Source organism: Schistocerca americana, chromosome 3 (genome assembly GCF_021461395.2).
Source record: "Schistocerca americana isolate TAMUIC-IGC-003095 chromosome 3, iqSchAmer2.1, whole genome shotgun sequence".
Classification (NCBI taxonomy): domain Eukaryota; kingdom Metazoa; phylum Arthropoda; class Insecta; order Orthoptera; family Acrididae; genus Schistocerca; species Schistocerca americana.
In genome coordinates, this window is record NC_060121.1 from 813430989 (window position 1) to 813444023 (window position 13035).

At 41.7% G+C, this 13035-nt stretch overlaps 1 protein-coding gene across 1 annotated transcript in view; it reads right to left on the minus strand.

The window, feature by feature from the left end:
* Positions 1-7983: 7983 nt before the first annotated feature.
* LOC124606414 (vesicular glutamate transporter 2-like) overlaps positions 7984-13035 on the minus strand; it is a 182361-nt gene continuing 177309 nt past the window's right edge. The window contains exon 9 of the mRNA XM_047138395.1: positions 7984-8204. Coding sequence (XP_046994351.1) covers positions 7984-8204 — 221 coding nt within the window. The remainder of the gene's footprint in view (positions 8205-13035) is intronic.

Sequence of the window (13035 nt, forward strand, 5' to 3'; positions counted from 1 at the left end):
TTGAAAATATTTCACAAGAAATTTCCGATTTTTTCAACCTAAATTGGCGGAGAAAAAAAAGTGTTGCATTACTTATTGAACTGCCCTCGTAACTCTCAACAAGCTCCCATTCTTTCACCTTACCCACGTCACATCTGCTTAGTTTCCTACCTTTTTCTTCAGTTTTAGCCTACAGTTCATAACAAATAAATTATGCTCAGAGTCTACATCTGCACTTCGAAATGTCTTACAGTTTAATATCTGCCTGACTATTATATAATCAACCTGAAACCTTCCGATGTCTCCAGGTTTGATCCATGCATACAGCCCTATTTCTTGATTCAGTCTCTTCATCATATGATGACCTAATCGCCGTATAAACTTGTACACTGCGGTTGGTGTTGGCTTCGTGTCTATGTGAGCTAAGAAAGAGCGTTCAGTGCTGTTATGGTACCTTAAACGCATTCCTGTTTTCTCATTCACTATTAGATCTACCCCTCCATATCCCCTGTTGGATTTTATGTTCATAACCCTGTACTCGCCTGACCAAAAGTCCTGTTCATCCTTCCACCGAACTTCACTAATTCCCACTGTATCTAACTTCAGCTATTCTATTTTCCTTTTCAAATTTTCTAACCTGCATGATGTCGACATCATCCCGAGTAGTCCCCCCCCACCCTCCAATCCCCCCACCCGTCTCCATAATCCGAATGGGGAACTATTTTACCTCCGGAATATTTTACACAAGAGGATGCCATCGTCATGTTACCATATAGAGCTGCAGGTCCTCGAGAAAAGTTACGGTTGCAGTTTCCCCTTGTTTTCAGCCGTTCGCAGTACCAGCACAGCAAGGCCGTGTTACAAGGCCAGGTCAGTGAATCATCTAGACTTTTGTCCGCGAAACTACCGAAAAGGTTGCTGCCCCTCTTCACGTTTGCCTGTCCCTCCATTGTGGTAGCACCTAAGGTATGGCTAAAACATGAAAGCAGATTAAAACAGTGAACCGGAGCGAGACTCGAACTGCACTTTTGCCTTTCACTGCCAAGTGCTCTACCGACTGAGTTGCTCAAGCGTGACTCACGACCAGTCCTCACAGTCTTACTTCCGCCTGTACCTCATCCCGTGCCTTCCAAACTTCACAGAAGCTCTCCTGTGAATCCTGCAAGACTAGCACTCCTGGAAGAAAGGATATTGCGGAGACATGGCTATCTGTATCGCTGAGACACAGCAGATCACCTGACCTCGATAAGTCCATGGGTCATTGGGGGACGCGGGAATCGGTATAATGGGGCGGGGGGGTCGATTTTTACATTATACGAGAAAAATGAAAATCTTTTTATGGAAACAAGTTTTTTCTGTTATTTTATAAAAATTCCTTTTTAATAAGCCTTAAAATAGTTATCCAATACATAACAGAATAAGTGATATGCAATCTCAGGTTATCCGAGGATTCAGAGGGATAGCAGCTAATACTGCAAATTCAATCATCTGCGTCCATAACAGTTCTTCTACGTGTGTTCAGTTATGCGAATTAGAAATCAATGTTTTTCTGCATACTCAGGTTCTGCGAGAAAAAAGAATTCCTTCAGTTATTTTCCACTACCTGAGCCGCTTCTTCAGTGTGCTTAACTGCGATCCTATGTGACAAATAACCAAATGAGAAACTCTGTGTGGTTCTTTTGAAACCTCGCCGTGTCTGTTCAAGACTCGTCAATCCACTATTACAGAGCTAATGACAAGAAAGGACAACAAACCCTCTCGTAGACGTCAAAGTCATTAGAGACGGAATGTCATCTTTTCATCGTCTTCAGCGGCAGCAGGAAAAGCGGCAAGCGGTTGATATCCACAGCTGGCGTCTCTTTCCATGGTGCTTTTGCAACTTTTGTAACGTCATTTACCTACCTTCCATTACTTGGTCTGTCCTTGTCTTTTATAATCCCTCAAAGAAACTTTTCGTCTACCTATACGCGTAGCTCCATAACCAATTCATCTCTGTTGATACTCACTGCGGTAACAGTTACATTTACCTCTCCAGTGCGTATCCCGATCCATCGGTTTCTTGTAAGTCTGCAGGCTTTTGTGGCCGTTGCCACTGAAGTAAAATCTTCTGGGTTATTTGGCCGCATCATATTTCCTCTAAAATAATCGACGTTTCGACCCCTATGCTGGGATCTTCCTCAAGATGTTCCGGTATCCACTACTGCTATAGCTGCTGTTCTAGCAGTAGTGGACACAGGAAGATCCTGAGGAAGATCCCAGCAGAGGGGTCGAAATGTCGATTATTTTAAAGGAAATACGACGCGGCCTAATAACCCAGAAGATTTTTAACTTCAGTTAACTTAATCGGTTTCTTCTTTCCTTCTTTCTCCTCCTCAACTCTGCCTGCATGTAACTCTCTACTGTTAGCTGAGCAGTTGTCATCTCTCGAATGGTTTTCGTTTTAAAAGTGAAAACTGGTAACAATATTATACTGATTGTAAGCTTGTGAGGTAATGGGCGAGTTGTGGCGCCCTGAAAATATTCTAAGCTCGGAGTTGGCGTGACAGCACGGGCCGCTCCGCTAGCCGGGGATCGTCTGCAACCGCGTGGTGCCGAACATGAGCCGGAGCGAGAGGGGTAGCCCCAGCGTGTGGTCCAGTCCGACCGCGTGCTTGGGAATTCCATGTTGATGCTGTGTCGAGGACTGTGCATTGTGTCGATGAAGCAGATTTGTATGCCAGGAGGGCTGGACTTTGTGAAAACATAATGGCAGACATTTCACAGTACACGTAGATATTAATAATAGCCAGAGGAATCATGATACCTCAAAAAGAAACATGTACGTTGACATTATTTGCACGACCATTGTGATGATGTAATCAGATTTTCAATATCTTTATTAGTTTAAACTTTAGTATCTGACTGTAAATAATACAAGTAACACGCAGCAACGAATTTCCAAAATCTAAATGGTTCATCCGATTTTGTCGATCGACGTGTCTTTAAAAAGCTATTAGTGTAAACCTAAATTGGTATGAATTACAGGCATGTAACTTGAATAGTACATGAGTTATTGGAGGTCAAAGTGGCCGACTACTATTGATCGTCTCAGGCCATAAGTACTCCACAATTACACGAAAAAACGGTAGTAGCATGCTTATAAATATATTTATTCGTCTATGTCATTGTTTATATCCGACATATACTATTCATGAAGAAATTGGTCAAATATATACTGGGTTTTAGAAAGCACAGAGACATTAGGCTACTGGCCTACTTTTGTTTCTATTCCTTTGATATATGTTTATTTGATTTGTTTATGTATTTCATGATGTGTGTTAGAGCGTGTTTATGGTCCAGCCATAGGAATATTTATTTAATTTGAAGTTATTTAAATGTAAATCCAGTATTTAGTATGGGTTTCAATATGTTTGTGAGTGTGTGTTGCCTCGGAGACATGGCGGGAGCCCTCTAGCGAATCACAGCGCTCGTTACTATGGTAGGCGACTGCCGAAGTCAGTTGAGAGTCTGGATGGAAGTGGGGGAGTGCTAGACGCGAAGGCGCGACGGACGGTCGCAGGAAATACTTGGATAGTGTTCAGCAGTTTGCGCGTGGTCGCGGGAGATAGAAATATTTCATAGTGCTGACTTGTGCACTTGTGAGATTTCCGTGGCTTCTGCAGTGAAGATGTAATATGCATTTAGAAGTGAATATCTCGCGAGCTATGTAGGAATCTATTGTTTCCCTGTCATTCAACTTATATTTTATTTAATTGCTGGACCATTGACACCAGTAAGTGTTTTACGGTAATAAATGACATTTTTAAAGGTACTTCTACTATCGTACTCATCATTTAAAGTCGTTAAAATAGTACCTGCAGATTTTAATTAATTGCAATCTTTCATATATAAATTTATATGTTACATTCAAAATTCGCAATTGCCGAGTGATAGGAACCTTCGACCATTCGATTCATGTGTGTATTCATATTGTATACTGTAGACCCAGCAGTATTTTGCATGTAATGCGGCAACTACGTATCTCAGCCCCTAGACAACGAAACCAGCCAAAACTTTAAATATTTCAACTCTGAGTCTGAGGGTGCGTAGTTGAGGGCCACCATTAATTTTTTTTTGAAATCCTGCAAACTCTTATTTATAGACACATTAAAGCTTAAGCTGAAAAACTTTTTAGTTTAACAAACCAATTTCAGGCCTCTTCTGTTAATTTCTTTCTCTGCGCCATTCAGCCGTTGTCTTCGGCTGCTGTAAATATAAAATCTCATTTACAGGTTGGTAGCTTAATTTTTGATTTATGCTTTTTTCGCTTCAGTGTGTTGGCTGGCGAGAACAGTTTTGGTGATTTTTCTGACTCGTCTTTCATTTCTGATGAAGTCTGGTGAAAGCTGTAGAATTGACGTATATATTCTTCAGTAAGCCTTGATGTTCAAGGGCTGCGAGTAATGGTTTTGTTCAACCTGAATAAAAAACTCTCTCTTAAGATATGTATTCCAGATCAGTTAGTAATTCATACTGCATGTTTCGCTTACGACTAGCAAATGGTACACAGTGCTACACATTGAGGTGACAAAAGTCATGGGATACCTCCTAATATTGTGTCGGACCTCCTTTTGCCTGGCATAAGACAGCAACTGGACGTGACATGGACTCATCAAGACTCTGGATGTCCCCTTCAGAAATATTTACCCTTGCTGCCTCTATAGCTGTCCGTAATTGCTAAAGTGTTGCCGTTGCATGATTTAATGCATAAATTGACCTCTCGAGTATGTCCCTTAAATGTTCGATGAAATTCATGTCGCGCGATCTGGGTGGCCAAACCACTCGTAAGAATTGTCCAGGATGTTCTTCGAACCAATCGCGAACAATTGTGGCTTAGTGACATGACGCTTGTCATCCATAAAAATTATATCGTTCCTTACGAACGTGACCTCCATGAATGGCTGCAAATGGTCTCGAAGTAGCCGAATATTCGAAGAACCCAGTCCATTCGTTGTGAACAGAGCCCACACCATTACGAAACTACCATCAGCTTGGACAGTGTCTTGTTGACAACTTGGGTCCTTGCCTTCGTGGTGTCTGTGCCTCACTCAAACCCTACCATCAGCTCTTACCAGCTGAAATCTGGACTCATCAGACCAGGTCACGTTTTTCCAGTCGTCTAGGTAGCAAGCGACATGTTCACGAGCCCATAACCCATTAACGCCAAATTTATCCGCACTATGCTACCAGACACGCTCGTCGTAAGTCCCACATTGATTTCTGTGGTTATTTCAGGCAGTGTTACTTATCCGTTAGCACTGACAACTGCACGCAAACCCCGCTGCTCTTGGTCTTTAAGCGAAGGTTGTCGACCACTGCGTTGTCCATGGTGAGGGGAATATCTGAAATTTGATATTCTCGGCACACTCTTGACACAGTGGATCGCGGAGTATTGGATTCCCTAACGAATTCCGAAACTGAATGTCTCGTGGGTCTGGCTCCAGCTACCCTTTCGCGTTCAAAGTCCGTTAATTCTCTTCGTGCTGCCATAATCACGTCGGAAACCTTTTCACATGGATCACTTGAGTACAAACGACGGCTCCGTCAATGCACTGCCCTTTGATATCTCGTGTGCGCGATATTGTCGCCTTTTGTATGCAGGATGTTCGGAAATTCCCGCTACAAACTTACAGGAATTTTAGAGGGGGTGAGTACGCAATATTCTCAATAGGAACCTTTGCCAAGAAACGCTGACCTTACCCAAAGTTTAATTTGTGAGACTCATGTAGAGAGAGATGAAGATCCGCTGGCACGAGTTATGGTCGCTGCACCACGAACTGAAGAGACACCAGGTGGGATGGAGAATGTGTAACAGAAAATGCTTCGTGGGCACCGTGTCTGTGACAACGTTTGGTGGTCGCCACATCGACCCGCATCAGTACTGTTCTGTACGTAGAATATGCTGGGTTCTTTTTTGTTTTGGAATAGTGTAAACATGCAATGTCTAAGTGTTGATACAAAAAAAAATCTGCTTAATTGATAACCTGATGTTTCATTATGTTTTCTTTCGAATTATTATTTAATAATTGTACTGTATCACGCCAAATTCAGTTCCTCAAGCAGAAGTTCGATAAAACCATAATAGAATCGAAACGGTGTGTTTCCTGACATGGTTCCTCTACAAGTTCCAGAATTTTGTAAGACAGAAACGCTGTTTCTTCTTAAGTAAATGATTTAGGAAATCGGCAGTAACCTTTTTGGAAAAAAGAAACCTGCTCGATTGATTTAGGGGAAACATGTGAAACTAAAATCACGGCAGTCAGAAAGGAATTCGAAATCAGCTCTTAGAAAACCTGAGTCCACAGCATCACCTCGTCCAGTCTTTGCTTCTTTTTAGCGGTCGTAGTGCAACATTTAGTCGTAGAGACGTGTTGATGGCTATTTTCTAAAGAAATAGAGACTGGTTGACGTAGTCATAGTAGGAGCAACACTCGTAAAGAAGAACCTTGGCAGAATATGAAAAATTCTGACGGAATGTGTAGCGTAGAATGTTAAATACATTCTACCTGAAACTACTATAACTACGGCAAAAATTAGAAGAAGAGAGAAAGAAGAGGGATGAACTGTTCATAGGTAGTTCAATTTTTAATTTTTTTATTTATTGATATAAATTATGTACAAAAATTTCACTCACTGTATACAAGGGTCATTCGTAACAGAATAAATATACCACAACGATTGACATACAATCATCATATTTCACTACATACACTTCACACATTGAACACAATAAACACAGATGGGACAAATGCACTGGAGATCGTCTTTACATTGTTGTTATGATAAGTATATATCACACTTTACTTATGTTGGCGTGTTATACGTTAGTTTACTTACGCTTATACTGTTACTTTCATGTGATATTGTAGTTGTAATGCTTGCTACCAGAGCGGGCAAAGAGTGATGCTTTGAATTCCATCACACACAGAAGGTCAGTAATACAGTTTTGCAGATATTGTTTATGCTTCTTTTAAATTATTTTATGCTGAGAAGATGAGGTATGTCATGGATAGTTACAAATGAAATTCGTGACAGTAATCAAATAGGCTCTGGTGCAGGTCATTCTGAATAAGTTGTTAACTGCCGTTATAAGATACACAGTGTCACTAAACGTAACAGCTTTAAATTTTATCCTTTATTTCCCTGAATCAGTTGGACATTTATTTTTCTGACTACTATTTTCTATCACTATTTGATCAGTTTCAGAACAGTGGAGTCTGATGTGTAGCTCCATAGCTATACGAAGCTTTGCTTACGGAACTACACAGCTCTGAAGATGATAAAACATTGATCGAAAATGTGCCTCATAAAAATAAATATGCGACTGTGGCGGTGAAATAAAGGATAAATTTTTAATTTCAACATTGCAGCTGAATATCATAATCTTTGAAATGGCTGTTAAGAGCAACCGCGGGAAAGCTTCGATCTTAAAGTAAACAGCCAATCAATTGCCGGAACTGTTCCTGTAATTGATTGGCTGTTCCCGCTATTAATCGAAGCTGCTAAATATCTTGCGCGAATATGTTGGCAATAGCGAAATATAACAACTAGTGTAAATAATACTGACAGATTTAGGGCCAGAGGCTATAATCTAGGCTGCTGCAATGTGGGCCATATTTCTAACATAGCTTCGTATCTACATTAGAAAGACCTCTGGAATGTCTACGAAACTGATATGGAAAATGGCAGCTACACTCCATGAACGTACATGAGAAAACTTGGAAATAAGACGCTTACACTACGTATAACGCTAAACTGTAAACGTTACTAAATTTACACGCACCAGATACGTGTCTTGAAGAAACTACAAAAACTGATGTATGCGACTGTATGGAGACTTGAACATAATTTAAACTCGAGTAAATGAGTATTTCATATGTACACGAGCATCTAAATACTTCCATTCTCTGAACATCAGTTCAGATCGTTCATCCCGATACGGGTTAGCGGTCCTTTGTACTTGCTCTAAACAACAGGTACAGACGTACTGTCTACAGCGTGCTGGTTGGCTTTAATAGGAGAGGATGTGGTACTGTCTTCAGTGTGCTGGTTCGTTGTAATAGAAGACGTCGTGGTATTTTCTACAGTGTGATGGTTGGCTTTAATAGAAGAGCTCGGAGATCTCTGATCACCATCGAAGATCATGTTGTCGATTCCTCTTTCGCAGTTTTCTTTGGGTTGCTCATCTGAAACAAGAAAAACGACGTAAACACGTGAATTAAGTAAAAAGAAAGAAGATTCGTAAGACTAGAAAGAAAAGTAATGCACGAAGCATGCTTGCTAAAGCAATAAAGTGCAAGAGAAAATATCAAGAGAGTCATTTATCATTTGTTTTTTGATATTCTTGTTGTGCAATGCATTCACTGTGAATTTTTTTTGACGAAGCCTTTACAAATACTTCACAGAATTCTTTTACACGATGCACTGAATATACAGGGTGTTACAAAAAGGTACGGCCAAACTTTCAGGAGACATTTCTCACACACAAATAAAGAAAAGATGTTATGTGGACATGTGTCCGGAAACGCTTAATTTCCATGTTAGAGCTCATTTTAGTTTCGTCAGTATGTACTGTACTTCCTCGATTCACCGCCAGTTGGCCCAATTGAAGGAAGGTAATGTTGACTTCGGTGCTTGTGTGAACGTTCTGTGAACATTTGGGCAGGGATTGTTGGTGATATCTTGATTGGGCCCCATGTTCTTCCACCTACGCTCAATGGAGCACGTTATCATGATTTCATACGGGATACTCTACCTGTGCTGCTAGAACATGTGCCTTTACAAGTACGACACAACATGTGGTTCATACACGATGGAGCTCCTGCACATTTCAGTCGAAGTGCTCAACAACAGATTCAGTGACCGATGGATTGGTAGAGGCGGACCAATTCCATGGCCTCCACGCTCTCCTGACCTCAACCCTCTTGACTTTCATTTATGGGGGCATTTGAAAGCTCTTGTCTACGCAACCCCGGTACCAAATGTACTGTAGAGATTCTTCGTGCTCGTATTGTGGACGGCTGTGATACAATACGCCATTCTCCAGGGCTGCATCAGCGCATCAGGGATTCCATGCGACGGAGGGTGGATGTATGTATCCTCGCTAACGGAGGACATTTTGAACATTTCCTGTAACAAAGTGTTTGAAGTCACGCTGGTACGTTCTGTTGTTGTGTGTTTCCATTCCATGATTAATGTGATTTGAGGAGAAGTAATAAAATGAGCTGTAACATGGAAAGTAAGCGTTTCCGGACACATGTCCACATAACATATTTTCTTTCTTTGTGTGTGAGGAATGTTTCCTGAAAGTTTGGCCGTACCTTTTTGTAACACCCTGTATAACTTAACTTGCCAAAGTAATGACTTTACACGTTAAAAAAAACTACGACTTAACACCTGTGTTTCACTTTCAACCGTATGATTCAATGTGTGACAAATATTCCGTGATATATGTGGACGGTTCTAAATCCTCACATGTTTTCAGGAGGGTTCAGATCATGTGAATTTTGTGGACAAGACATCAACGTGAGCACTGGCATGCTCTTGAAAAAGACTGTACTACGATTCTGAATTTGTCACACATACAGTTACTCTGCTGGAAGATGATGTCGCCGTCAGAGAAAACATGAAGCCTGAAGGAATGCAGGTGGTCCACAGTCCCTTTCACGAACTCCACAGCTGTTACAGTGCATTCGATTACTTCCACAGGTCCTACGGAAGCCCGAGTGAATGTCCGACATAACGTAAAGCTACTAATGGCTCGCGTCCGTGGCGCGGAACATTATTCGAGCAGCCATACTCCTGGATGACGGTGTATCGACCTGATGTAACAAGAAACGTGATTCCATTGATCCATGATCCAATCTCGATGATCCTGTACTCACTGCAATAGTAATCGATGAGGCCGTTGGGCCAACATCGCAATACGTTGCACTCGTCTTCTACGAAGCCTCCTGTTCATCAATGTGAACTGAACGGTGTTCTCCGAACCACTTATGTCTGAAAACTCATTGTACTTTGGCGTCAAATATTCCACAGATCGCCGCCCATCCTGTTTTATCGAGTTGGTATGCGTCCGACCCCCAATTTTTGTGATGAGGTGTGGCTATCTTACAGCCTGTCGAATGCTCGTGATTTCACCGTCCTTGAACTACTTTCTATATGTGCTCAACACAGAAGCACACGAACCAACGACCAGCTTCGCGGTTTGGAAAATGCTCGTTTTCAGGCGCCAGATCATTACAATCTGCCCTTTTGTCAAGGTCTCTTGTGTCAGCACGTATTTTTCCAGTTTGCGACCCGTATCTCCCTTGGAATGATTTCCCATTCATATCCACTCTGTTTACATAATTTTCTTACTGTATCACATGCCCGCAGTGACGCTCAGCCGTGTTCAGTCTACTGGTATCTGGCAGCCACAATGATTTCACTCATCAATACAGACCTCGATGTGGATATATAGGTTGTCTGAAACCTTTTGGGTCAAATTGAAACAGGTGATAGTGGGCCCACAACCGATTATATTGAGACAGGTAACTAATGGTCGAAAATCGATAGTTATCGTGTTATGGACATACACAATGTACACCACGGAACAACACCTTGGTTCATAGTAACTGTTTAAAGCGATGACCTCAAATCTCAGTGCATGTATTGCAACGGCTCATGCAGTTGTGGCTCTCTCTCGCAAGTATCCCAGGTGTTGCACACTGGAAACAAACATACTGTACATATCCCAGCTCCTAGCACGTCGTCTTGTGACAAATGCATGCATTGCATCAGTGCATTAACCTGTTCCAAACGCACACCATTATCATTGGTGTCACATGTCCATTGCATCAGGCAGCTTGTGATCTGTCCATGGTGAGGTGTGTAACTGTGCTCAACGCATGATGCGAAGTCAAAGATGGAACATTACTCGTCACGAGAGTAGCCATACAATCATTTAATGTGTGGTGTGGCAGGATGTAGTACCCGTAAAACAGCGCGAATATACACGGAACGCTTCCCAATGAGGCGTTATCCTAACTGTATAAGGCATCCACATTTTACGGACCTTACATGAGCTAGATCGATAACGACAGAACGATACAGTATGAGATCCTCAGAAAATAATAATTATATGAGGGTCACTCCAAAAGAAATGTATACTATTTTTGTAAAAATACAGTTTTCATTCTGCATGTGTGAAAGTTTTACTGTGTGAAATACATCCTTCCTGCATGTTTTCAAACTTAGTTCAACCTGTTCCCCTGAGTGGCGCCGTCGCAGCATGTCTTCAAGATGACTGCTACACTTGACGTTCGTCAGAAGCAACGTGCTGCAATAGAATTCTTGTGCTGTGAAAACGAGACAGTGGGAAACATCCACAAGAAGTTGAAAAAGGTGTATGGAGATGCTGCTGTCGATCACAGTACAGTTAGTCGGTGGGCAAGCAGGTTATGTGATGAAAGCGGGCACGTCAATATTGAGGACTGTCCTCGCAGAGGCAGGCCTCGTACTGCATACACTCCAGACAATGTGCAGAGAGTTAACAAATTGGTGACTGCTGACACACGCATCACAGTGAACAAATTGTCACGCTACGTTGGGATAGAGGAAGGAAGTGTTTGCAGAACACTGAAAGTGTTAGTGTTAAAAAGGGTTTGTGCCAGTTTGTTTCTCAGGATGCTGACAGTGGCTCACAAAGAAACAAGAAAAACGGCATGCAGTGAACTTTTGGAACAGTACGAGAATGGTGGAGATGAATTTCTTGGAAGAATTGTGACATGTGATGAAACATGGCTCCATCATTTTTCACCAGAGACGAAGAGGCAATCAATGGAGTGGCATCATGCAAATTCACCCAAGGAAAAAAAAATTCAAAACCACACCTTCTGCTATAAAAGTTATGGCTACGGTGTTTTTCGATTCCGAAGGACTCTTGCTTGTGGATATCATGTTAAGTGGAACCACCAAAAATTCTGATACATATGTGGCGACACTGAAGAAACTTCAAGCTCGACTGAGTCCATGTTCTACCACATTGGCAAAAGCAGGATGTTTTTCTGCTGCACAACAATGCATGGCCACATGTTAGTCGAAAAACCATGGAAGCGATCACAAAACTCGGATGGACAACACTGAAACACCCGTCTTACAGTCCTGACCTGGCTCCATGTGACTATCATCTCTTTGGGAAACTGAAAGACTCTCTTCATGGAACAAGATTTGAAGATGATGACTCCCTTGCGCACGCTGCCAAACTGTGGCTCTGACATTTTGGTAAAGAATTTTACCGTGAGGGTATACAGGCGTTAGTTCCAAGATGGTGTAAGGCAGTTGAGAGGGATGGAAATTATGTGGAGAAACGAAAATATTGTTCCTAAAGGATGCATCTACACACTGTAAAACTTTCAAACATGTAGAACAAAACATGGATTTAAAAAAAATAGTGTGCGTTTCTTTTGGAGTGAACCTCATTTTACATCAACAAAAGGCAATTGCAGTTAATCTCATGTACCAAAAGCTAACAAAACAATCTCTATCAATATGGACAGTGGCATGGAACAAACAAGTTGAAGTGAAACGCATTTTGGAGACGAACCGAGCAGGTGGTTAATGATATCGTAAAACTCCCATTTCAGTGCAGAAATGGGTAAGGCCAGAACAGTGCCTTATTCATTTTAACTAAATAAGGCTGGGACCGAGGATAAGTGGCTGCATGTCATTAAAAGGGCTAGGCTGCGACGCAGCAAGAAAAATAAAAATATATTCATCTCTAGCGAGACGGTGATTGACTGAAGCAATACTTGGTGACGCAGACACGACACGGTGGTGAGATCCCCATTACATAAAAGCATTGTGAGACTTAAAATCTCTCTCTCTCTCGTCTCGCAGCAGACTGCACAAGTGTGTGGAAATAAGCGAAGGTATTGAGAGTTTGCTTTCTGCGAAGTGAGGATGATATGTTTCACATATTGTGGCGACTGACAGCAAACCGGTATGAAACTTCCTGGCAGATTAAAACTGTGTGCC